At 43.7% G+C, this 27,106-nt stretch overlaps 1 protein-coding gene across 3 annotated transcripts in view; it reads left to right on the top strand.

Moving 5' to 3' along the window:
- LOC147602801 (nucleolar protein) overlaps positions 1 to 26,211 on the top strand; it is a 62,003-nt gene extending 35,792 nt beyond the window's left edge. Inside the window, exons 4-25 of one of the 3 annotated variants that reach the window (XM_086797656.1) lie at positions 6,049 to 6,168; positions 6,267 to 6,400; positions 6,495 to 6,651; positions 16,975 to 17,039; positions 17,125 to 17,223; positions 17,576 to 17,691; positions 17,951 to 18,140; positions 18,236 to 18,346; positions 18,436 to 18,514; positions 18,602 to 18,745; positions 18,915 to 19,028; positions 19,882 to 20,003; positions 20,102 to 20,184; positions 20,308 to 20,592; positions 20,697 to 20,834; positions 21,811 to 21,907; positions 23,787 to 23,912; positions 23,990 to 24,076; positions 24,725 to 24,833; positions 25,008 to 25,147; positions 25,257 to 25,343; positions 25,549 to 26,211. In XM_086797656.1, the coding sequence (XP_086653782.1) occupies positions 6,049 to 6,168; positions 6,267 to 6,400; positions 6,495 to 6,651; positions 16,975 to 17,039; positions 17,125 to 17,223; positions 17,576 to 17,691; positions 17,951 to 18,140; positions 18,236 to 18,346; positions 18,436 to 18,514; positions 18,602 to 18,745; positions 18,915 to 19,028; positions 19,882 to 20,003; positions 20,102 to 20,184; positions 20,308 to 20,592; positions 20,697 to 20,834; positions 21,811 to 21,907; positions 23,787 to 23,912; positions 23,990 to 24,076; positions 24,725 to 24,833; positions 25,008 to 25,147; positions 25,257 to 25,343; positions 25,549 to 25,659 (2,714 nt within the window). In that variant the 3' untranslated portion in view covers positions 25,660 to 26,211. Of the gene's footprint in view, positions 1 to 6,031; positions 6,169 to 6,266; positions 6,401 to 6,494; positions 6,652 to 16,974; positions 17,040 to 17,124; positions 17,224 to 17,575; positions 17,692 to 17,950; positions 18,141 to 18,235; positions 18,347 to 18,435; positions 18,515 to 18,601; positions 18,746 to 18,911; positions 19,029 to 19,881; positions 20,004 to 20,101; positions 20,185 to 20,307; positions 20,593 to 20,696; positions 20,835 to 21,810; positions 21,908 to 23,786; positions 23,913 to 23,989; positions 24,077 to 24,724; positions 24,834 to 25,007; positions 25,148 to 25,256; positions 25,344 to 25,548 lie in introns of all 3 variants that reach the window. The other 2 variants (XM_086797655.1, XM_086797659.1) reach the window with 2 other exon arrangements.
- Positions 26,212 to 27,106: the final 895 nt, after the last annotated feature.

The raw sequence follows: 27,106 nt of genomic DNA on the forward strand, positions 1-27,106 counted from the left end.
GCTACCACACTCGCCTATCAATGGCCAGCGTTTTTGCACGCCTTGTCTGCCTGCGATTGCTGCGAGCAAGCTTCACTGTTCTATGCTGGCCGAAGGAGGTGTGAAACGAAAGCTATTTGTAAGCACCTGTTCCACAGCCTGAGATGCTATCAAGAGGGAGGGGAGAGAATGAAGAGGCTCTGATACCAGTTGTGTGGGAGAATTAGGGTTAGGTCATGTGGGAGACATACACAGAGAGAAGAACAAGGGAGAGAGAGAGAGAGAGTTGTGTGGATAAGTCAACTCATGAGGCATGAGTGTGTGACTCCCCTATCACACATGTATATTGCACTAGTACACATAGTGCACTTAGTACATTAAAAGTACTAAGTGTACTATGTACTATAACTTATGGGCTTGTACACACTATAAGGGTGGGCATAACGCCTTTACCCCAACATTTTGGGTACAGATTCTCGTGGCAGGAGAGCAACACATGCTTGCAGTGGTGTAGGTACCATAGCTACGAGAAACGGGGAAACGGAGATGGAAACGGAAATTGAGGATGGGGGAAACGGAAACGCGTCATCATCCTAGGTTATAACTTATCCTACAACCCCCGTATGGGGGAAGTCACCAAGTTGAGAGGTCACATGTATAATACTATAATGTAAAAACATGTGCTAAAGAAGTAAAATCTAGAGTCTATGGGGATTTGTAGTGCAAAGGGAGTGGAAAAACAGAGGAAATAAGAGCTGAAAATGGGCCTTTTTACTTCGCTACAGAAACAGCATTGAATGAGGCTTTTTTTTTCTCACAGTTTGATGTGCAAATAGCAGGCTGATTTGGTTTTTTTTTCTCCTCACACCTGCAGTCGTTTTTCTCATAGTTCGATGTGCTAATAGTTGGCCAATTTGGGCTTTTTTTTTTTCCTCACCCTGCGGCCGTTTTTTGTACGGGCCACACATTTCGAAATAGATTCGATTGGCGGCCAGCCCATTTTGGTCGTTTTTCACTTGTGTACTGGCCACACATGGTGGCCGTCCTGGGACACGTGCCCGTTTTGGGTTTTTTTTACAGGTTGGGGCCATGTGTCAGCAAGACAGAAACGCAAGAAACGCGCTGTTTCGGTCTGCTAGAAGCGTTTCGCCGCCGGAAACGTGTTTCCGGCACGTCACTCAGGCGAAACGCCGTTTCAGCCCACACGTACGTTTCGAGCGTTTCCCGTAACTATGGAAGGTACAAAAAGGAACTTTAGAAGAGAAGATCCTTGTAGAGTTGAGTACAGAGCAACTACCACAATCAAACATGAAGATGAAGTCAGTGCTGGACATCCATCCTTTGTAGATGAATCGTCAGCACTGGGCCAAGCTTCAAGGGCAAAGAAGAAAGAGCACCCATGAGTAAAGTTCAAGGCCTCCTAACAAGTCTTGGACTTCCTGTAATTAGGGACATAATTGTGTATTACGACATTACCATTACAACGGGGATTGTTGGGAATATTCACATTCACGGTAGTGAAAATGTGTGTTACGTGAGGGACTCCTCCCAAGGATCACATAATGCACAGGCATAAACAAGATTAGAGAAACCAAATAAAAGGGGTGCAAGCAAGCTCACCACCCAGCCGTAGGTTCACACTCGCAAACCTCCCCCGAGCTACGGGCTAAGGCTCCACTCCCATAGGTCCAGCCCTGGTGTCCCATATGACCAGTGCCTACCCATAGGGGCCCTTGAGAAGACTACCCATGATCCGCCATATCCATGGCAGGAGTAAGCATCGTCGTCGAGGTCCAAACTACACTGAATCAATAATAACCCGAGGCTCGCTTATATAGTGCTTATTGTTGCTTAAATAACAGTCCAGTTATAAATAGCCAATAACCTTGGTTTTATTAAATACGAATCTTAGCCACGCGAATTTGCTTGCTTTCCCTAATCCTCGGGCTCCCCTAACCCTATTGGATTATTCCCTAGCCCCAAGGGTTGGACCGTTGGTGCCAGGTACATAGCATGTTAGTAAATAAAAAGGGTGTTACGTGGTTGTGTAAACTAGCACTTGTTTGTGTGTGAATTAGGGCTTAGATAAAGTGGTTCTAGTGTGTGTGAACAACCGCTAGTGTGTAGGTTCATTTATGTATGGGAACAGCCCCTTAGAAGGATTTTATGTAAACAATATGTAAACAATGATGTGTAAAGGTAAAGGTGACACCTCTTAAGGACACTTGGCACATGTTGACATGTGGCATATGTGGTGGTAGCCTATGCCCACACCATGTAAAGGGAGGTTCACCTATAAAAGGACCACATTTAATAATACTACATGCTTTGCACAACTCTCTTGTGTGCTTCCCTTAATCCCCTTGTTAATCTCTGTTAAATGTGCTGATTATCTTGCGGGTCATCAACTTCAACTGCGCTCTTTTCTTATCGTGCTCTTGTTCATCCCACCAAGGTCCAAGAGTTCGGCCTAGCGGTATGGAATGCTAGGTTGGGCCACTAGGACCAAGCAAGCTCGCGGTAATTAGACCTCAGGATCGGGGGTGGTTCAAGGCACTAAACCTATGGTTGGGTGGTGAGTGGCAACCACAATCCGTCATGGTCATGTGATGCGTACGATGATGTCGGGTCTATGAAACCTCATTAGAGTTTCGGTTCTAGGTGAGAGAATCCTTGGGCGTGGTCTATGGAGACCTTACATTTGTCATCTCTCTCTTTCTCTATAGTTGCCATCTTTCTCTCCCTCTCTATAGTCACATAAAAACGCGTTTTTGGGCTAAGAAACTCTGAAACCCCGAAACGGCTGAAACGGCTTTCAGAAACGGGGATTTTTTTTCGTTTCTAAAAGGAAAAAACGTTTGAGAGAGAGAGAGAGAGAGTATATATATATAGAAAGAGAGAACATTTTAAAAGAAAAACGTTTTAGAGAGAGAACAAATTTTAGAGAGAGAAAGAAAACGTTTTACAGAATGCTGATTTTTTTTTTTCAAATTAAAAGAGAAAAAAAAGAATTAGAGAGAGAAAAAGAAGCGTTTGAGAGAGAGAGAGAGAGAGAGAGAGAGAGAGAGAGAGAGAGATGAAATGAAATGATATATTAACGTCTCTAAGAGGCCATAGTGGCCTATGAGACCAAAACTGAGAGTACATCTGAAGTTGGTGTCTCATCAAAGAGAACAACTAAATGAGACTAAAAAGTACAATAAACTGATTGTCCTACAGTTATAAGAACAGAACTGTAAGACTCCGAGATGATACTGAGTAGAAAATACTGGAAAATACTGAAAAATGTATATCAGGTAGATCCATGTATGCTGATCAGTTGAAGTGTTGCCCTCTCCTTAGATCAAGTATCTCCGCCATGGGGCTGTCTAGAATGGAGAGGTCGTAGAAGCGATGTAGGCGCCTCCGATGCCGAGCAATAATGGCTCTGATCTGGCGATGGTGAGGATGCGGTGGTTGGGATCCTGGTGGGCGTGGCCGACAAGCACGACATAAGATAATTGCTCTATCAGTGGTGACTCCCTGGGAGCATGGTTGGTGCCCTGATGGCCCAATGGAGGTTGTATCAGGAGGTGTGTGGGCTGGGTTGCTGGTGCTGGTGCTGGTGCCGAAGAAATCTGTCAGGGTCCTCTGTCTAGGTACATCATGGCTCGGCTTCTTGTTTGCCAAGAGGGTCTCTCTGTGTCTCCTGAGCTCAAGTAGAAACAATCCCAGGTATCTCTGATCCTCAAACTCCATGACCCTGCGTAACAGCCCAAAAGCCTCTCGGAAGAGGCAGTGATATCTCCCTCGGATCTCATAATAGACTGTACATCGGCAAATGTAGTGTTCCTCTGTCTCTACCTCCTGGTAGCATAGCTGACAAATGCGGTCATCCACGATCTGATGCACATATCGCCCTGTCTCAATCCGCAGTTGGTGTGATGAGGTCCGAATCTGTCCAATGGCACAACATATCCCATGTGATAGGTGTACATCCATGTACGTCGGGCAGGTGAAAAAATCATCCGGTGAGAGGTGTAGAAAATGGCTCTTGTAATGAGCCATTTTCGTGTCCAAGGGCTCAAGGGGACTAGTCCATGTCCTCTCTGTGTCCACTTTGATGAGATCGATCCTGATCACGCGGTTTTGCTCTGAGCGGGTGAGATCCAAAATGGACAATCCAGACTGTACTGAAAGGGTGGTAGTGCCTCTATCCACAAACCATGTAGGTCAAACCATGATCTCATCTGAGCGTACCAACAATGAGTAGCTCCATCCTCTGCCAACTGTATGGATGAGGTCAATGCCAAACGGGAGTACCTCTGTTGAGGGAGCTCCCATAGCCGCTGTAAAAAGGTAACTGCCTAGAGTAGGGCCTCGGTTACTGCTGGTGGGGCACCCAGCTCAGCCCGAACAATCTCATGTGGTATTGATGATTTGCTCCGAATCATGCGGGCAATCATCATAATCAGTGGTCTCTCCATTTGCCTCCATCCCTCATCTGTCCCTCTCTGAGATTTGTGATGTATAATACTGGGCCCCCAAATTGGAGCTCCGTACAGGAGGGTCGGTGTGACAAGCGTATCCAATAGCCACAATTTGGTGCGTGGCTCCTGAAACTCTATGTGTGCACGCTGCCTCTCAAGTGCCCCCAAGGCTGCATGCCCTCGAGCTAATCTAGCTGCTGCTGCCTCCTTCAGGGAGAAACGTGGTCCTGTGAAAGTAACTCCCAAGTAGACATTTGACCTGATGTACTCTACCGGCTCCCCTCGGAAAGTGAACTGAGGCTCTGATCTCGTCACCCATGCCTGTGTGGTGTTAAACACCATAACCTTGGTTTCCCAAGGTTCACTGTCAGATCTCTATCCGCACAGAAAGCCTGTAATGCATCCAGGTGTCTCTGTAGTCCCTCTGGAGAGTCTGAGATTAGAACAATATCATCAGCATATAACAAGATGGGTATCAACACCCCTGGGCCTCCCAATCTGTCTACATAATCAGAGACTGCATCAATGTACAATCCAAAGAGGGTGGGCGATAGCGGGCATCCCTGCTTCACCCCTATCGTGCTGGTCACCCTATCAAATAGTCCGCCTGGAGCTCGGACTCTGCCTATCACAGACTCATACAAAGCATATATCCCCCACTGCATATCCTCGGGTACCTCAATGTCATGCAATCTGTGCATAAGCATGGCACGTGGTACGGTATCGAAGGCTTTGCGGAAGTCCACAAAGCAGCAGTATATCCTTCTCTTCTGTGCCCTGCCCTCTTCAATAAGAGAGAGAATCGTGACAAGTGTGTGTGTGTGTGTGTGAGAGAGAGAGAGAGAGAGAGAGAGAGAGAGAGAGAGAAACCACTGTACTCAGCAATTGAAGGCTGAAGCAAACATGAACACACATACACGCACCTTATCTTTAAAACCCATCACTTTTAAAAATAAAAGAATTGAAACCTTAATACTTCAAGAAACCCGCCAACGTTTAAAGAAAAGAGTTTAAAAAAAAGCCTTCAAAGAAACGCGAGTTTCAAACATGAAACGTTTCCCCAAGATCTTTCAGGGAAGAAATGCGTTTTTTTGGCAACTATGGTGTGAACAACCCTTATTAAAGGTCTAGTTCAAAGGCTGAGGCTTGATGCCTGTAGAAGCATGTACTTGGGTGGTTCCATTACAATAATGAGTATCATTTGAGTTGTGGAACATCACTCTCTTGTGGGCTATCGCATCTCTCTCTGTCTCTCTCTCTCTCTCCATCATTGTCTCTTAACCCGGTAGCAGGGCTTTAATCTAATGTTTATATCTCAAGCTCAAGAGTTTTTCAATCTCTCTTTGTACATCTCCAACGTCAGTCTGTGCATCAAGCAGTACAAGTCGATAGGTTTTTCTCAGCCTTGTCAAGAATACAGATTGATGTCTTATCTTCTGCTTTGGCAGACGTTGGTTGTTTCTGATTGGTTTAGTCTTAGCAAACCATATATTTTGAGGTGTTGGGATTTTTTGAAGTGGTCATAGTTTAATACTAGAAGCAACTTAGCCATGTTTTTTCCTATAATTAACTTGATCTTGAAGAAGTTGTTTTGCTTCAGCGGATGACCTTGAATTCAACTTCAAATTTGACATTCTCTTAGTGCCAGTCATTGGACGAGAAGTTTTCAACATTTCAAAATTGGCTCCTTCACGAAGCAATCTGAGGACATCATCATCAGGTGGATGCTATTTTGCATTTAGTTGTTCTCAAGTGGTCATTTTTAAGGTTTTTGATGCTCACTTGTGTTTCTGCTTGTTAATGTATTTGTTAGGACAGGATTGGTGCCCGAAGCCACCCCTCATTACAATGCAAGCATCTTAGAAGATATAGATATGCAGACTCATTGTTCATATCTAAATGCCGCAGTTTCACAACATGATAGGCTCAGAGATACCGTTTTGCTGCTGAAGGTAAGCACAAAAAGTTGAATCTTGTGTGACTGCATGCCATATGTAAAAAACACCCGTCTTTTTACTTGGTTGTTTGTTTCCTGGTATGATATAGGTCTGGATGAGGCAGAGACGATTTGCAGATATGTCTGACAGTTTTAATGGTTTCCTCATGTCAATGCTGTTGGCACACCTGATCAATAGAAGAGAGCGCAAAATCACAAGCAACATGAATGCTTTCCAACTTTTCAGAATTTGCATCGAGACACTAGGTATTTTGTCTAGAAGTAACAGTCAGGAGTAATGGTAGAGAAAACTCAAATGTAATAGTGATGCTAATCTTCATCCATGTGTGTGTTATGTGCCCAAATTAAGAATTTATCATCATGAAGGGTGAAGGGAGGAGAAGCTTAAAGAATCTTATGATATGGAGCAACTAAGATTTACTAGGGTTCTTCCCATTTTGGGACGGACCGGTCTTCCTTGGCCACATGAAACTTCATGTGGATTTGTGAGGAGTGTTTTGTGGGGTGAACCGGTGGACCCAATTGGGACTTGGAGCAAGGATTGAAAAGGAATACCAGGGAATGCTTGGCCCAGGTTTGGACTACCTAGGGAAGATCCCCTATGATGATCTACACTAACAAACCATTTGTTTGTAACAGTGTTTTCATCTTGCAAGATGTATTTGGAAATCTGACATTAAATGCTCTCAAAGCTTGTATATCAAGAACTCCTTGCTTATACATCATCAACCAGGAAGGGGGGGGGAGGTGGTCAGTGGTTGTTGTGCGCATCGGCCCATTGCGGCCCTAACGTGTCTACAAAATTTCACGTCAATCTTTATGGTTTGTGAATTTTGTTGTCATTTCATTATTCTTAATTGTATTAATAGTGTTTTGGTTCCGAGACTTCCTTCTGTGTTAAAAGATGGTCCTCTCTTGTAAATCATTGCTATTAGCCAATACTTCCACCCATGGAGATGAGACTCTCGGAGACCGTGCTGCGGAGAACAAGGCGCTTATGCAATGCCTTGTTTGTCTTGAAGGGGAGAAATAAGAAGTTAAGAGCTGTCCAGAAGATCTGAAAATTCAACATTTCATGGGGGCCAAGAAGAAAGCTTCATCTGAGAAGTTTGCTTTTGAAGAACATGCAGAGGAACCGGCCACAAAACCAAAGGAATTGGCCTTAACATATCTACTTGCTTATGGAGTTGTGTTTATCAATGACTACCTTGATCGTTGGAAAGCTCCACATTCACATACAGGGGTATTTGGATCATGAGCATTTTATGGTTGCACCATTGCAGGGTTATGATGTACTTCTTGGAATGCCATGGCACTCATGCATTGACCCAAACATTGGATGTAGAACCAAGAAGATTACTTTTATGCATAGAGGCCATGAGCATGTTATTGATGCTGGCTCTCTAGGTGATACCATATCCGTTGTATCTCACATCTAGATTAATAAAGCAATGAAACAGTCTCTTCTTTGTACTTGGTTTTTTGTAAGAGCTATTGTTGAGTATGATAATGTACTCATGATTTGCTGAATTTTCTAGTTTCTTTAAGGATTGTTTTGCCAAGGCTCTTCCAAGAGATTTACCTTCAGAGAGACTCGAGGATCATTGTATAGATCTTGTGCTTGGTATTTTACTGCCTTACTACCCAGCAACTTCATGCGTTGTTATGAGTTCTGGCCAATCCTTGTTTACATGTATTTTGGCAGGATCCATACGCACTGCCTTGTTTTGATATGTGTCCCAAGTAGTGAATCTCCAAGAAGAAGAATTTACTCATTTACCATTCACATAGGGTTTATGGTTGTGGAGTTTCTCGAAAATTGGCAAAATGTCTTCAGTGCTCCTCTTCATTCTTTGAGAAGACAATGATGTCATCAACAAATTGTTAACATCTTGTGATTTCAGAAATTTTTTCCATCATCGTGTTGAAAGTGGCCGGTGCATTTGTGAGACTAGTCACTAAATGGCATAACCAAGTACTCGTATAACCCAGAAATAGTGCGAAAGGCAGTGAATCCTATGCATGTCCTGAGGCACAACCTTGATTTGATGGCACGCATTTTGTTAATCCCGCTAGAACATGTAGAACTATCCATTTGTCCAAGATATCATTGATCCTGAGACTAGGAAACCAATTCTTGTTTAGGGCATGATAATCCACACATCCTGTATGACCTATCCTTCTTTTGCACCAATAACACTTGTAAGCAATATTGTGAGGAACATGACATAATGAGTGTTAAAATCTAGTGTGTTTTGGCAATGCCAAGTTGTAATGATTGAATAAAGTACATGTTTGTAGGTGACATTAGAATATTTACCTTTTTAGGAGTCGTGTGATTGTAAGGTAGAGAAACTATAGGAGATTGAAATCTAAAGAATTTAGGAGAAATTGTTGGGCTAACAAGAAGCCGATGGATTTTATAAAATCTATTTAAAGCTTCACCATGTATTTAGACAGCCAAATAAGTGGCCTGTAGTGCCAAATGACCTCACTGTCTCTAACCCTGAGGAAAGGACCGGTGCTCCAGATCCACAGAAAAGCCTCTCGGCGTTTCCACATAGCTCGGAGCGATCTCGCAACTTCTCCCTTGGGCCAAGGAGGGTGTGAATGGTGTCCGTCCATATGCTGTGGATGGACTCATCAGGCAGCGTGGTTGTCCCCTCTATGGCCTTGCCTGCAGACAGCGAGCACACCAAATGTGCCATGTTGTGATGGTACTAATGATCTCCCACCTTTGAGAGGTGCCTGTGGTACTCCTCCCCTCGGGGGTTGCTGGAAACGGGGTTGTCGTGATCCTATGGTGAGAGAGGAGAAGGGCAAAGCCTTGTCCTGTCTCCTCATATGAAAGGGCTAGTGCTGACTAAGAGGCCTAGGCAACCGCTCCACGGGTAATGGTGCGGGCAAATGCTTGGTCCATGGTGAAGATGCAGAGGATCCTTTGCCATACCTGCTGCACCTTGGGACAATCCCAAATGCAATGACGCTGAAACTCTTGAGGGTGACCAGACCTAGAATGAAGCTCCGATCGACCTCCGACTACTAGCCAGGTGCCCATTGCCAAGCTCCTATGAGCTATCTGCCAAAGGAAAAGAGTAATCTTCCGCGGCCAAAGGCTATTTGAGAGTCCTAGGTTCGCCAATGTACTGCTGCCGCTCGCATACTATCAACCTTTGACATCTGAATCCTACAGCTCAGATGGACTCTATACCCAAAAAAGGGAGTTTCAGGGGCATCCTTTGGGGCGAAGGGATCGTGCCATTATTGCCTCTCCCCCCACCCCCACCCCCACCCCCACCCCCACCCCCACCCCACCCCACCCCACCCCACCGCCCCCCCCACCCCCACCCCCAGATCCCACAACAGTCTCATCAGTGGTTGACCCTCCCATAACCATAATCTCCATAATCTCTCTGTGGCCTCTTTGGCTGGGGGAGGGTCGACGTGCCGCCTATGTTCATGAAACCCAATCACTCTCACTCTCTATAAAGTGCGACTGTTGAGGTCCTCTGTCAGGTGGAGGGCACAATTTGCCCTATGGTCTGATGGAAAAGGTCATGAGGGTGCCTCCATCTGCACCATGGACCACAATCAGGATATCATGTTTGGTAAAAATCCCTACCCACTCAGGGGAGGCGGGTCGAGGATCGGTGCGAGCTGATCTGGAGGAATGGAAGAGTCGATGTTGAAGGTAAGCTTGTCTCTACCTTGGATTGTTACGTACCTAGTGCTAATCCTCAAGATTAGTGGCCTAATCCGGCAGGGTTATGGGAGCCGTGGGATCAGGAGAAAGCATGCTAATACGGGCGGCTAAGGTTATTATTATAAATCCATTTGTACTGGCTATTTATAACAAGATGGTTGCAGTGGGCACTATATAAGTGAAACATGGGTTATTTTTATCATAACCTCACTATTGGTCATAGTTCGACCAAGACTCTGGCCACACATGTGGCATAGCATAGATCGGCATGTTGAAGGTCTCTATGGGGCAGACCGGCATGGATTTGTGAGAGTCAGACCTTGGCCCCTGGCTTGGGGTTGGTTCAAAGCATAGAACCTACGGTTGGGAGGTGAGCTAGCTTGCACCCCTCTTAGGGGATTTGTACTAATCACTTGTGTTTTGTGTTTAGGAGATCCGTGGGGTTGTAACACTTGGTATCAGAGCAACCTAAATGCGGAAGGTAATCACGATGCACGGAAGGAGGTCTTAGTAAGAATTTCCGTTTTGCTTTCCATGGATAAGCAAGAACCAGGTATTCTCTACGCTCTTGTGCTAAGGTTGATTTGATGTATACTCGTTGAAGGTATCTCTGCGCCATGCCTAGGTTTTCATCTCAGAAAAAGTTTATGCTTTTAGGGTTTTGCTGACATGTTAGGTCACATGGACTCTGAGAGGGGGAAAGATGTGAGAATCGCACGTTTAGATGTGCAGAGAACACTTACGAAGCCCTAATTTGTCTTAGGTTTAACTCCCATATGGGCTGCCTTTTTTTTCTTAGCTATCTATCCTTGACACCTACTATGTAGGTGTAGGCAAGGGGCTGAGTTTGGTGCCTTGAAACTGTGGCAGAGGGCTGTTACAGCCTGTGCAAAGTGGTTATGTGGGCAGCAGGCGGGTATGATGTGAAAAAGCATGGCATGCAGCAACAGGGGGGATGATGCGCTGCAGAAAGTCAGAGAGTTAGAGACTAGGGCGGCCAACAGAAAAGCAGTCAGAGCAGTATACGACGTGCACAGTTGCATGTGGGTGTAGACAGCAGCTTGCTGTGCATTGTCTACGCAGGCTGCCAGGAGGGGAGAAAACGGAAGTTATTTTTGAAGCTTTCCTAAAAAGAGTTAAAACAGAAAAGCATGTGTACTGTTTTTTTAAAAAGTGAACCTTTTAAAGAGGGAAACTTTGAAACTTTAATAAAAAGAGTTAAAATAGAAAAGCGCGTGAGCTGTTTTTTTAAAGGAAACCTCCTAAAGAGGGGAACTTTGGCCACTTATAGAGTTTCTAGATCTTTAAAAAAAAAAGAGAACAGCGGTATGGCCGTTTTTTTTTGAGAAACAAGCTAAGGTTGACTCCTTTGTTCAAGCATGGGATAAAAGCGTTGGGAGGCAGATTTCACAACCCTCCTCTTGTATACGGAACATGGGTAAGTTTTTCCTCCCCGTTATTCTCATATTTTCACGCGCAGTGTGTTTGTTCCTCACTTTTTTGTGATTTCTAGAATCAGCATGTATTTTATTATGATATTGTAGTGGCAGAAGGATCCCTTTTGAGAATAAGATAGGCACTTGGGTTCAGTAGTTGTGGTCACGACGGGAGTACTTGTTTACTGTGGCACCTTCTTTCACCTCTCAGGCATTTGTGGGTGCGAAGGAGCAGACACAGGGGGAAAGTAGGCATTGGTAGACATTATGTTTTATAGCATAGGCCAATGGGGAAGCTTGGTTTGCTTCTATAGGATATTAAGCAGGCAAGTACGGGTGACTAAGGTTATTATATTAATAAATCCATGTGTACTGGGTATCTATAACAGGATGGTTATTTATAGCAACAGTGGGCACTATATAAGTGAAACATGGGTTATTATTGTCATAACCTCACTAATGGTTAGAGTTTGACCAAGACTTTGGCCACGCATGTGGCAGAGCATAGATCAGCATGCCGAAGGTATCTATGGGGCAGACTAGCATGGATTTGTGGGAGTCAGAGCTTGGTCCCTAGCTGGGGGGTGGTTCAAAGCATAGAAGCTACAGTTGGGAGGTGAGCTAGCCTCCACCCCTCTTAGGGGGTTTGTACTAATCACTTCTGTTTTGTGTTAGGATATCCATGGGTTTGTGTGCCAGTCTATCCCATAGAGGCCTTCGGCATGCCAATCTATGCTCTGCCAACACACGCATGGCTGGAGTCTTGGTCGAAGTGTTACCAATAGTGAGGTCATGACAATAATAACCCTTGTTTCACTTTTATAGTGCCCACTACTGCTTTAAATAACCATCTTGTTATAAATAGCCAATACACATGGATTTATTAATAATAGCCTTAGCTGCCCGTATTAGCTTGCCTTCTCCTAATCCCAGGGCTTCCATAACCTTGCCGAATTAGGCCACTAATCCGGAGGATTAGCACTAGGTACCTAACATACTTCCCCTCCTTAGACGTTTCCACTCTTGGAAACAAAATTTGACTAAGAAAGAAAACTGGGAAACCTATGTTGTAACTAGCATTTGTCTCCCAAGTCGATGACTCCTTTGTTCTATCTTTCCACTTAATTTAATACTCAAGGATTAACTTTTTTCTACGTTACCTTTCTCTGAAATCAATCCCCATTTTCGGACGGAACATAAGACAAGTCCTCAACCTTAACAAGCTCAACTCTTACTAACCATGAAAGACTAGACTTCCCCTCCTAAGACATATCCACTTGGAAATAAACAGGGAAAACTCAAACTACATTCGACAACTGACTCCATAATCTGGTTCACCATGTCTACTCTTTCCACTCATAACTCTGCCATAGAAATTGACTAAATTTGTAGTCACTGTCCCTACAACTATCTTGGTGGAACCTAAGACATACCAACTTAAACCAATCGTGAGAAGCCCAACAATCCCTCGATCCAATCCCCGAGGAATCAGATAATCTGACATCACGCTGACAATTGTCGTAGCCAATCAAATTACCTATCCTATCAAGATTGGGTAATTCCTCGTAAGCATGCAGAATCTTGTGGCCATGGTGGTGCAAGGTGGTTGTTCAGCCTAGTGGTATGGGACGCTAGGTTGGGTACCATTGGTACCAAGCAGTCTCGCTGCAATCAGACCTCAGGCTCTGAGGCGGTTCAAGGGATTCAACCTATGGTTGGGTGGTGAGTTGCTAGCCACAACCACAATCATGTGATGCATATGACGATGTCGGGTCTATGAAACCTTGTTAGGGTTTCGATCCTAGGTCAGAGAATCCTTGGGCGTGATCTATGGAGACCTTACAAAATGGTTCTTTTATGACAGTGGGTATCAGCTTGATTCTCGGTGAGCCAATCCATACCAAGAATGTCATCATAAAATCCTAGGTGCAATACCTTGAACTTGAATTTGGAAGAATTTCCATCCAAGAGATTATATTTGTCTCATGGTGAGTAAAGAGAAGCTTTTCTCTAGCTAGTTCTACTTGCATGGGTGTTCTTGCTTTTTAATCTAGAACTAATTTATGCACACATCCGGGCGATAACATAACCGCGTAGGTCACCGTTTGTGGTATAGACTTGGCCCATAAAGATGAACCCAAGTTGAGTCCCATCTCGAATGGGGCTCAACTTGGGCCCCATTCGGGCCCTATAATGTTAGACATGGTGTCCAAGAGTAAAGTGTACCTACTCCATGTGGACCGTTATGAGATAACGGTCAAGAGTAGCAATGTGCCAAATCTAATGCAAACCATCTGGTCTCCTGGGCCACCTTCCCATGTGAATACGACAATGCTGGATGCCCGGGCTACTCAACCATGGCTACTACTTATAATGGGGGTTGTACAAACATGGCCTAGCCGGTGCCTAGACAATACAACATGAGGGTGGAGCATTGATATCCAAGAGGGGATGCTTGAAACTACATCCTTTAAGACCGTGTGCATAAATCTGTATTTTGACATGGTTTGTGGGCTTGTAAAGGTGGTAAGTATCCCATCAAAACTCTCGCAAATACTTAGAATATTTTTGCTTGTTATATTTGTTCTAACTATGGTGGCAAGTTCACACTTCATTAAAAAAGGGTGGACATTTACTAGTAGGCAAGCACAACCATGGTTACGAAAAAGGACATTGGACATTATGTTGGTAAAAGTATCCGCTGGTTTGTGCATTCTGTTGGTCATGCAGAACCACATGTACCTGTTCGTTGTTGCGTCCCAACCAGCCTGGGGTCAGGTTAACTCGGGGCTAGGGATGTGTGCTAATGGAAGATTAGGGTTAGGTTTAACCCAGGGCGGGGACATGGAGAGCTCACATATAGGCTAAGGACGCTAGCAGGATGAGGTATTGATTGGCTGTGGGTCGATAAATAATAGCAAGGGGCTGTTTGTAGCTAAAAGCTTATGAATAAAGCAAGGGCCAGTAGTAGCTGGGTTATTGCTATAATTTAGGTGACCTTGGGGACACTTAGGAGTTATGAGAGATATCCATGCGGCAGACAGGAGAGTTTAGGGGCATGCAAGAACTCAAGGCCATTGAGTTGCAAGTGGGTGGCTCAGCCTGGCGGTTTGGGATGCGAGGTTGGGGTCATCTGGTCTTGGGGTAGACTCGTGGTAATTGGACCTCAAGCTCGGGGGTGGTTCGAGGTACTGAACCTATGGTTGGGTGGTGAATTGCTAGCCACAATTCATCCCAATCATGTGATGCGTACGACGTCAGGTCTACGAAACTTGTGTTAGGGTTTCTCAGATACGTGGTTCTAACCCTAGCCCTCTGTGGTTGTATGTCAGAGAATCCTAGCCCTCTGTGGTTGTATGCCATGTGATGCGTATGACATCGGGTCTACGAAACCTTTGTTAGGGTGTCTCAGGTATGCGGGTCTAACCCTAGCCCTGTGATACCAGTGTAAGGTCTATGGAGACTTTGCAGTGGTTTCAAAGCGGGATCTAACAAGGATAGAATCCATGGATGTGGGGATTGATGGGCTAACGCAGGAATGGCACAAGATAGTGCCTTTACCAGCCGATTTTGGCAAGAAAGCCAAGTGCTTTCTCTGCGTGGTGTGTGGGGAGGCAAGGAAGAGAGAGATTCCACGCATGGATGTGCAAGGAACAAAGGAAGGAGAAAAAGCACCGTAGGTGCAGGCTGGACAGCCATCCTGTGAGACACAAAAAGCTATGATTTTTGCTCAAGGTGTTCCCAAGAACTCGTAAGAGAGTGGGTAGTGGCTAGAAGGCCTAGAGTCTGTTGTGTACAAGACGCCCCATGGCTGGGAACTTCTCTGCAGAGGTCGATCAGCACATGAGGCAGGTTTGGCTGCAAGAAGGGGACAACAGGGGCAGATTGTGCGAGCTAATGTGTGTAAGAGGACAGGCAACAGGTAGGGGAGAAGGAGAACTCCAGGGCGGCCTGTTTTGGGGTAGTCCAAGGGAAGAGGAGCAGCTCACAGATCAGGACGGCTCAAAGAGAGAGAAAAACGTCTTTATGCATTAAGGCTTAAGCATGCATGCCTGTGCCAGATTTTTCTGGAGGAAACAGGAGAGGGGGCAGCCCACTGTATGTGCAGGCATGCAGCACCCTAAGGCCAGCAGTCTGGCTAGTCTTGCCGACTGCCTAGGCTGTGCACAACAGCAAGCCCATGAAGGGCACAGGGGTGGCCTGAAAACATGGCGCCCAAGCCATGTAGGCAGTGTTGGAAAGCTACACTCACACGCAGAGAGTTAGGGTTTCTGTTGACAGAGTCACACAGAGGAGGAGATGGAGATGGACACAGTATGCAGAGATATTGAGAGTTAGAATCAGTGGAGGTGCTAGAGTCAACCTTCCACATATATCACATCCATAATAATATGAAAGTACAAAGCACTAGATAGAGTGTCCTTTCACACTGGATATCCAAGAGGAAAAACCACATGGGAATACAGTCTTGATGTCCAGCTAATGCACTTTCCATCCTTTATGTGCCGCCAATGCCAGCCAGCTGTACAGCAACAAGGCTTGCACTTTCCTGTATAGTCATGTCCAAGGCATCCAATTGCGGGATGCATGTGACAACGTATGTTTCTAAATGCAAAAGGAGTTGAAGAACTATCTTTTTCAAGTCGAGTTTGCTTATTAATAGCTATAAGCATTCAATGACAGATATAATCCCTTTATGCTTATTCACAATTTATTATCCTAGATCATGGATCGTAGTTGGACTTGGAAAAGTAAAGAATCAGCAAGTGGGTGATTTCTTGAAAGACATGCAAGAAATGCTCAAGGTAGCAAGGGAAAGGATAAATATAGCTCACGATCAAGCAAAGTTTCACGACAATTAATGATGGTCTCGAAGCACCCTATAGACGGACATGGGGCTGTACTTGAAGGTAGATTTTAAGACGATACGGATTTGGAAATATTGCAAGTATCTTCAAGCTGTTGTGGACCCTTTAGGATCACAAGGTGCGAGGACACCCTTGGGGTGTGTCTTGGTGGTATGGGAATTCTAAGGCTTAGTGCAGTTGGAGGTTTTTTGTTGTGGGTGATTGCCTTAGTCTTCAGCTTGAGGGTGGACCTGGATGGATCCTATCGGTGGTTCTGAGCTTGATGTGTTCTTTTTAAAGTTCCAATGTTATTTCTGGTTAAGCCAAGGAGGGCTTTTACATGACCACCCAGGGAAGAGATATGAGATGAGAAAACGAGTTATTGTGCAATGTGAATTGTAGCCTATGATTAGGATGTAAAGATGAGGTACTTAATGGGTGTGCACTAGGGTGGTTAGGATACATCCATATATGAAGTATTGGGCTAGGGTGGGGTATTGTTAACAAAGGTTTGAAGTACAAAAAAGAGGGTATTCTAGACCACTGACAAGCCTTTTTTTCTTTTGGTTTTTGTTCTCTCCAGCTGGTGGCCATTTTTTAGAAAAAGGCATGTTTTTGAAGCAGACAATGTCAAAGATAGATAGAGAGGTACCTCAGCCAATGCCTTAGATGTTTCGTGTTTAGATCTGTAAGCACAGCCTTTACGTTTTTTCTAACATGGTATATTTTGCAGGGGATAAAAGCATATTTTCAATATTTTGATGTGGTCATGTTTGACTCTTCGGATCTGTATAATATGGCATTTCGTGTGACAAAGGCTGCATTGAAAGAGGTCAGCCTCTGTACTGTTTATGTTTTTGACATAGCTTTGAACATTGTTTATGTTTATGCTTTTATTGGAACATTGATGAGCGCTTTTACATTTGACAGCCCTTATCAGATATGGGACCTGTCTACAGAAAGAATCCTAGAAATAGTGAATCATTGATTTTACTAGGTGTGGTGTAACTTGTAATCTGTAGTGCATGATGATAATCATAGTTTATAGAGTGATGATGCTATGATTGCACACTTGGATGATTAGGTTTAGTTGACAAGATTTTCATTAATATTGTTTGGACATTTGATGCAATTGATGTGACTTTAATTAGTTTATTTTTGTTTTTGATATTTGTGGATAACAGATGAAGGAGGCAGCCTGTGGCACCATTGCTGCTATGAAAAGCAGCAGGGACTGTGGGTTTGATGAAGTCTTTATGACTGCTATAGATTTTTCTGCCAAGTTTGACTATCATGTCAGGTTTGTCCTTTTAGATTGATATTGATTTTTTGTTTAAATACTTTTATTTATAAGGGGCTTGCTATCTATTTAAACTCCTCCTTAGCTTTATAGTAATCATAAGGGCTTTACACATAAGGGGCTGATTCAATATTTCCCATTGATGTCCAACTACCCCGCCCATTGAGTGGGAGGTGTGTGAAGGCATTTATTGTCTGTAATACTATGAGTTTGCTTCTTGTTTTATGATAAAGATGTGTCTCTTGTTTGTTTCGTTCAGAATCTGCATGGAACATCCAGCGTTAGCAAGGTCTAAGCATCCATCCTTTTCAGACTCCTTTGCAGACGAGGACAAATGCAGAGATGAGGAGAGGCAGGTTGAAAGGATTCTCAGCAATGGATTGGGGGATAGAGCGAGCCTTGTACGCGTATATGGAAGAACTCTGCCTCCAAACTGGGTTTTACATGAGGTATTTCTAGATAAAGCGCATGGTAAATTGGGGCAGCAACCTGTTTTGAAGAGTTGCTACCTTAAGATTATTCTTTGATTGCTTTTCTGATGCAGGGTGTACATGCAAGCAGAACTTTGCCAATCTTTGTTGGTATAAATGCCAGCATCTTTGAGGCTGCATATTGTATGGTCGATATCGGACCTAGTGCAGATAACACGGATGAGGTAGGACTAACGCCTAAGCTGAAAGATGCACCATGTGTCTTAAAATTTATGCTACTGTCTGCGTAGATTTTGAGACATGGTGTTCCCAGGCAGCAAAATTCAGGTCATTCTGGGGTGAGAAAGCTGAGCTACGCAGATTCAAAGATGGAACTATCAATGAGACGGCTGGTTGGTTGATGACAACATCAATTTGATTGTTTGAAGTTGGCCATTGTCACCCTGTCTGAAGGTTGCTAAGATGCTTTCTCTTTACAGTTTGGGAGTGCGATTCAATGCAAAGGCACCTTATCCTCCAAAAAATTGTTGGACACCTACTAGTCCGACACTTATCTTTTTCATCTTCCGATATCTATGTCACTGCTGGGCAACTGGATTTTGCTCTTATGGAAGGAAAGAAAGGTAGTCACGTTTTAAGATGCCTTTATTTGGCTGCTTTGAAACTGTGTGAAAGTTCCTTTGGCTTTGTGCTTTATCACTTGTGTTTTTAAATTTCTTGATTCCTGAGGTATGGTAGATCTGTGCACAACTGATTGGCCTGAATTGTGTTTTTTTTTTTCACTTCTAGTAGGTCCATCAGCTTCAGTTCCAAAGTTGCTGGAGGTCTTTGATATATTTTCTAAGAGAATACGGGGCTTAGAGGATCTTCCCTTAAAAATATCTAGTATCCAGCCTCTTCATGCGGGTAAGCATTGGCCTTCTAAGAGTGTGTTCAGCATTTGTTTATGCTCTTGCTATCTGAACTTCAATGAAAGTCTCTGTTTTGGGATTGTCTAGAAGGGATTTGTGATCTGCAGTTTGCTTCTGATTCTCATAGTGGAGTATTGGTTTGCTTTGCATGTTGCTGCTTTTATACCTTCTGCTCTAATCATTGGACTTTTTCTCCAGGAGAACGAACTTTAAAAAAAAAAATGTAGTTGTGCTGCCTAAATTAAGTGCTCCTTGTTGACTGAACACCTTGGCTTATGTTTGAGGACGTGCAATAAGAAGGTGAGATGATAGGAGAGGGTGAAGAAGAACGTCATGGAGAAAGAATGCAGGAGGGGGTTTGTTGGCAGCTAGAGGGTTATTTTGGGCAGAGAGGTGGATGCCTGGCTGCTTGCAGTGAAATGTGGAATAGGGTAGTGTAGGTAGGTTGAGGAGCTTGGTTTCAGAGGCAGGCAGAGGAGGCAACAATTTGGGGCAACAGGAGCAGCTGCAAGCTCAAGCATGCATTCTGGTTGCTGACTAGGGACGTGAAAAAACTTAGCTTTTAGATGGGAGTGGCCAGGTTATGGAAGCACACATTCGGGTTGTGTGAGCTAAGTCATTGTGAGAGTAGGTGTCTCATTGTTGCAACCCACTTTGGCAACACCTTTGGGAGAAAATTTTCTTGTTCTTGCTGGTTTGACACTGGATGTGAAATCCCTTTTCACAGAATGGCTTTGCATACATCAATCAATGCCTTGTTTCCATGAAACTTGCGGTAGTTCAGTGCATAATCTAGTTATCACAAATGACTTTGCGTGTTTCCTGATGGCAAATTGGTTTATCTGCAGCTTTTAGGCATGCAGCTGTTTTCCCTCCTGAGGTCCATGTGTTGGCAGATGAAAAGCCAAGTGAAGGATTCTCTCATGAATGGGTTGCCTCTTGTGTTGATCCATGCGAGGTTATGGTACAGGTATAGTTAAAAGCATTCCTTCTTTGCATTCTCCTGCTAAGCATCCTATCTGTTCTGAGTTTGTCATGATATTTTTTCCTTGTACTGTGGACATTCAGCTGGAAGGCTCTGGGAGGTGGCCTTCTAATCAGGAAGCAGTTGAAAAGACTAAGGTTGCTTTCTGCTTAAAAATAGCTGAGAGGTTTGCTACATTGCATTTTACTTCCTCTATGTTTGCCTTGTGATTTCTTTGAATGTATCTTCGTGCCAGTTCCGACAATTTCTCTCTAAAGGATGTCTTCTTCTGTGTTTGTTTTGATTTTAGCATGCACCGCCACTATGGGGTTAAGTGTGTTGCTGCTGAAGATTCTGTAGATCTATTGATGCATGGTTTTTGCTTCCGATTGAAAGTTTATTATGATAAGGATCCAACTTTAGTACAAATGAGGCATGATAAGGTGCACCATATGGCAAGGGAATCGATCCATCTGCCCAATAAAAATATGGACTTGTTGCACACACTAAGGAATGATTTAATGCTTCAGAGCCTTCATTCTAGTATGCTAAGTGGCCTGCAGGGTCGATATCCGATCTTTGGTCCGACAGTGAGGTACCGTTTTGCTGCAACTATCATAGAGACTTGGGTTCCATCTGCAGCTGCTTAGTTGTACATGCATAAAGGAAGGTTAACAAATTTTATTTTGTGGAATGTAGATTGGCAAAGAGGTGGGTAGGGTCCCATCTTTTCTCTGATGTTCTTCGAGATGAAGCAGTAGAGTTGCTAGTGGCTTACTTGTTCTTGAAGTCTGCTCCATACTCTCCACCCTTATCACGAATAACTGGATTTTTGAGGTATGGCTTTTGTATATGAAGCTTGCTTGTAGTTGTTCATCCTTCTTTGTCTATATAAAATAGTATCTGCACTCTCTAATTGTGTGTTTAACTGTGACTCAAAGTGAGCATTTTATTTAAGGGTACAACCTAGTACATTCGCTGCGCTTATGGAATCCTTTGCCCCCCTTACCTCTCTTTTCCCTCCCTCCCTTCCTCTCCCCTCTTTCCCTTACGCCCTTTTCTTTCAAAGGTTGTCATACCTTTTACTTGGTCAGCACACATGACACCCATATCTCTATCTGATACATCGCCCACATTCACAGTCTGTCCACTCCTCCTTTTCCTTTCTTTTTGAAGTCTACCTCATGGTCCTCTTTCCCATCCCCTGCTGAGGTTTCCTGCTATTGTGGTGTTCTTCCCCTGAGTCTCTCCTAAAACTGCTGCAGGACTCCTACTCTGCTTGCCTGTAGCATGGGGTTCTCAACCGTTAATGCCAGAGCCTTGTGGTTACTCTTTTGACCAGTATTCATAGGAAAAGTATGCCACCTTGAGTATAAATCAAGACATAGTCAAAGCCTCTTCTACGAAAGTGATGTTTAGATTAAATATTTATGCTGTGTCACAGGATAAGTAATAGATCAAAAATACATCTTCATAAACTAAATAAGTCTATCATTAAATCTACAAGCTAGCAAGATCTAAAGAAAGTTTACTTCTCTGGAACTTTGCCCCTTACTTTCAGAAGTATGCTTAGTGTCATCTCTGAAGCTGATATTGAAAGTATTCCTCTAATTACGAGGCTGGGATTCCATGGGCAGGTCCTTTGCCTCATTAGTTTATGGAAGAGTTTGTTTGTGGCCCACCAAAATTTACAAGTGATTTGATGTGAGAAGGATTGATGGTGGGGATTGTTGCGGGGGTGTGGGTGCGTTGACTTTGTTGAAGTTCAGCTTTGATCCAACTGAAAGCGATAGTTTTGTTGTATTGGCCACAGGTTTTTGCAGCTACTTAAAAACTATGATTGGGCCCTTTCACCACTTATTGTGGATCTTAATGGAGACTTTACCGCCAAAGAGCTTGATTTCATCTTGGTAAGTATGCTGAACGGAACCACTAGTAAATGCATAATATTATCTTTAACTACTCACAATGCTGATCGTAGCTGCTCACATCAAACTCCTTATGTATGGCCCTCTCAAGTTGTATTGGCAGTGACTAATTGATGGTAAGATTTTTGTGTGGCCTTGTAAGCTCTAAGGTGATCTTCAACTGGTCGAGTTTGGCTAGGTGATGTTTTTCTTTTTCTTTTTTTTATTCCGGAGAAGAGACTTCTATTAAGTATGACAAAATATGCAAAAGGGAGATTTCAAACCAAACTAGGTGGAGATCTCAACCAATCGGGTGCCTTGTGTTGCCAACAAGGTCCCATATGAGTGGAAATGAAGAATAGACCATGATCCCACTCTCTCATAAACTGGCCGTGCTTTCTCTCCGCGGCCCTCAAAGATCCCTGGATTCTGGCCCCGGTTGCCATAAGGGTATGCCCTCTATGGCCTCAGTGCATCTAGCCTTCCAGATGTGCCAGGCTGTAATACTAGCAATAATCTCCCATGCACTGTCCAATCTCTGTGCCGGCTGGGCAGATCCTGAACCTGGCAAATCCTGAAGGCAACCCCGCTGAGCAACTCCTTGCCTGATCAAATGACGTGACTCTTGTCGTCTCCCTCATACCTAAGCTGGGGGCCCGACTGAGTCAACCAAATGATAGCACCAAAAGATATGTAGGCATCCTTAGTAATCCTGCCAAATAGGTGCTATCACGGTCCAAATCCTCTGTGCTTCCCTACATTCCCATAGGCAGTGATAAACTGTCTCTGAAACGCCTGCACATCTCGGGCAAGTTGGGCTAACACCAACAACCGATCTCCACTGGTTGGTGGCCAGTCCACCATGTAGTGAAATCCAAAAGAATAAGGAGATTTGTGCCTTCCTGTAAGAATACCAGGCTTCTAGTTATGCTGATTGTAATATCATCTCTAGCTGCTCACATCAAACTCCATATGTATGGCCCTCTCAAGTTGCACTGGCAGTGATGAATTGATGGTAAGATTTTTGTGTGGCCTTGTAAGCTCTAAGGCGAACTTCAACCGGTTGAGTATAAGACCAGTGGGGAGGGCTGGCCGAAGATACCAGGCATGATAGCTGTGTCTCTCCTCAAATCCCACATGCATGATCTATTGGAAGTGCTTAAAAGTAAGGATTTCGTGTGGCCTAATCATTGAGATTTAAGCTGACCATCAAGTGGTCAAAGCTGGCCATGTGTTCAATGCCTATATTGAACTTGGGGGGAATTTAGAACTGTGAAATGACTTATGGAAGGTGATTTGTTTTGAAGGATCAAATGAACTCCCTTGGAAACGGCATCACAGTCATGATGTGTTTGCTTAACTCAAATTGAACTCCATGCTACATGCTCTCTTGTTCTGGGCTCACTTGGTTTTATCATTGTAAATGCGCTGTCCTTGGACTCGGATTGAGTATCATACATTTCTCATGGCCTGCACTGCCTTACGGAGAGTCAGTGTGCAGATGTAATCATCTCGTTGTGTGTCTGCAAATGGGCCACACATCTCTGGTAATTGTACTTTGTGACCATGCACAAGAGGCAATATTCTTCCTTGAATAAGCAATCTCAGATCGTGGTCAAGATTGGCATATACTTTATCTTACATATTTAGTCCTCGTGTTGTGTTCTTGTTCTCATAGTAATCTCTTCCTGTCCTCTCCAGCTTTACAACTTTTACAAATAGACTACTACTACTAATAAGAAACCAACAGTTTTTTGGTGTAACACATATAAGACTAGCACTACTAAGAAACCAACAGCTTTTTGGGTAATTCTTTCCTTTCATGTGCCTAGGTGTGGTTTTAAAGAACGATTGTTAAATGCCTTGTGATTTGCTTATGTAGGATGAGTTTCACCGTGTGAGGAAGCAAGAGCCTTCAAAGGCAGACCAACAACGGGCTGCAATGTTCATCGCCACTCCCTATGATATGAGGTCTCATACTTGGACAGCTCTGTCTCCAAGCTGCACGGTAAGATTTGCTTTCAGCATTTCAAGAATTGCTCATATTTTTTCAGAAAAGGCCTTAATCGATGTATGGCTCTGCAGACACTAAAAAGGCTTGTAGCTTATGCAAGGACTTCTGCTGAACTGTTGAGTAAACTAATAAAGGGTGAAACGCCAGAAAAATGGCCAGTAAGACTACTGTTTCATAAATCTATCAAATTTTTGAAAACTCCGTTTGTCTTTGATATGATTTATTGTGGAGTATTATAAGACACTAATGGGAAGGATTGTAAAAGTTTGGTGGCAGTGCAGTCCTAGAGATGTGGGAAGAGAATTAACTTACAGTAATACTTACATTATAGCAGATCTGGCTTGTGTTGTAATTGTAGTTTTAGGGCCTTCACATATCTTTGCATGGGTTGGGGCTTGTGATCAGGGGAGATCTTCCATCCATGTGCAATTACCCTCCAATCCCGTCCTCTCACTGAACTTGAAAAAAAGTGGAGAGTAAACAATATTATTGCTTGCAAACTTTGATTACAAACTGATGGCTGTCCGCCCACCTGTGTGCTCCGGGTAAGGAGCTGTGATGGCAATCTAGACAGACTCTGGATGGAGGATGTCTTGCTTACATGAGTGCTTGAACACAATGAACTGGATGAACAAAGGCTGCCAAATTAGTCTATATATAGTGCCCAGGGTCGGCATGGATGTATCTGAAAAGGGCCTTAAGGTTATCTTGTGAAGTGTTGAAACATTAACTGCAAAATTGGAGGGTGGAAGTGCTATTCTTGTGATTTAAGTCCTTTTTTAAATATTTTGGCTTGGTCTCAACAGTCACTGTTTCGCACGCCCTTGAATCTATATGATGTTATATTGAAAATTCAACCGAACAAGCTGCCTCACCCACTGCGAGTGCTGTTTCCTGCAGACATCAAAGCAGCAGGTCAGCTTCTATGCTTCGCTTCTGTAAAGTATCTCTAGTGCATTTTTTTCCTCTGGTAAAAAATGGTCTGCATATGCAATTGTAGGTGGTATAGGCATCCATCTCTGTGTTTTTTTTTCTTTTTTTTGGGTTTGGGTCACAAGTATTCACCTTGTATTTCCTGGGGTATGGCAGCAAAAGTGATTGTCAGATCGTCAAAGGATGATTTTATGGCTTGGCTACCCGCAGCAGCAGCACACAGGGGGCTCATTGATGTTGAGAAGCAGCTCCTTATTGGTTTTGATCCAACTTTGTGTTTATTGCAAGATTTGAAGGTAAGGCTCGTAGGCATGGACCTAAAGTTTAAGCAAGCATTGTTCTCTCTCCTGTCTTTTAACTGATCCCTTTTCTTGTTCTTCATGTCTGCAACTTCACTTGTGATAGGTGAAGTTTGGTGATCTATTTAGTTACTGGTATGACCATGTTGGAAGCCCAGTCATAGGCCTAAGCTGGAAAATACAGTCAAATCAGGTGAGCAACTTATCCTGTGAAGCTCCATGGTTTTTCTTTTTGTGGCAGATCCTGTTTTATTGTAATTACAACAGGCAAATCGCTGTTTTCTTAGAGGTGCCAGATTTTGGGGTGGTCTGGCTATCTTGTCCTTCATTATTTGATGTAAACAAGCACAATGGGATACCTGTTTGTAGAGCTTGATAGTATATGGTTTGATTTGCAGGCTTCTGGGAAAAAACGAAAGAGGCTGGACGAGCAAGAAAATGTACTGATTGAATTGGGCAAGATGGGTGAGGGTTTCTTAGAGAGTGTTCATGTGGTGGCATCCCCTTAATTAACTTCACATGGGAAACAATGTGAAGGCAGCCAGTGCTGAAGATTAGAATGGAAAGAATTCTAGCAGCTTGGAAAAGGAGTGCAGTACAGTAGTACAGAGAAAAGTGGACAAAAAGCACAGAAGATTCATTTTTGTTGCTTGGAGAAAGGAGTGCAGTCCTGTGGCCAAAGTAGAGCCTTTGGCTTGGTGATAGCTGATATAGACTGCTTTCCTTGTATTACACTGAGGAGGGGTTATTGTAGCGGTTGTTGCCAATGTGTGAGAAAGCAGCATTACTCTTCAACAGGTGTATGCAACAGGTGTACATGATTTGGCAAATTCAAATCCAATAGGAACATCCATCATTTGTTTGATTAGGGAAAATGGAAGCTTCCCCTCTCTGTTGGAACTTGCCTTTACATTATTTTTTGCTTATGTCCTCATGGAAACTCCTTTGAATGGCTCCATTAAGAAGTGGGAGTGTTTTTTTTTTTGGTTGCCTCCTTGTGACTAGACCTCAATGAAGGATCTTAATATGCTAAAATGGACAAAGAGTAATGGTTTGAGGTCTATGATGCAGTGTGTTTTAATTCACACAAGTAGGTGACCCATACATTGTTGCAGCATGAAGTTTTTGATTGTATGCATATCTGCATACATATGAATGTGCGTATGCAAGTGTGCAACTGCGTGCATGTGTGTGTTTGCAAGCGTGTGTGAGTGCGCACGTGTGTGCATATTTGTGTGCATGTGTCTGTGTGTGGCTCTCACATACTCACATATCTATATGTGTCTCTCTCTCACTAGCATTCTCTCTATGTCCGTCACATGCACAAACATGCACTCTTTCGTTACATGTGCACGTGCACTCTTTCTTTACACGTGCACATGCACTCTCTCTTCTCACACCCTTCTCGCATACTCTCTCTCTCTCTCTCACACACACACACACTCTCTCTCTCTCTCTCTCTCTCTCTCTCTCCACATGCACATGTGATTGTGAACTCATACGTATGTGTGAGTGCATTTAAATAAATTGGTACTAATAGAATATATATATATATATATATATATATATATATATATGTATGTATGTATGTATGTATGTATGTATGTATGTATGTATGTGTGTGTGTGTGTGTGTGTGTGTGTGTGTGTGTGTGTGTGTGTGTGTGTGTGTGTGTGTGTTTTCGGGGAAAAAGATCCTTCTATTAGGTACTCAAAAAACTAGCCTTGAATGGCTAGATACAAACTCGCCTCATATACAGGGCGGGAATCAAGTAATCAAAGGAGGGGAAAGAGACGCGTCTCCTCTAGCTGGCCGCTCTTTGAGGAGAAGGCTATCTCATGGGTTGGGGGGGACAACCACACAAGTGGTCTATAATGCCAAGTGGGGTCACCACCTCTATCAGTGAGAAAAAGGCCACATCGCTTGAGCCTCAGGAAAGCTTCTTGCTGCTTCCGC

The sequence above is a fragment of the Cibotium barometz genome, chromosome 66, assembly GCF_041138505.1.
Source record: "Cibotium barometz isolate CiBa-2024 chromosome 66, ASM4113850v1, whole genome shotgun sequence".
Lineage (NCBI taxonomy): Eukaryota > Viridiplantae > Streptophyta > Polypodiopsida > Cyatheales > Cibotiaceae > Cibotium > Cibotium barometz.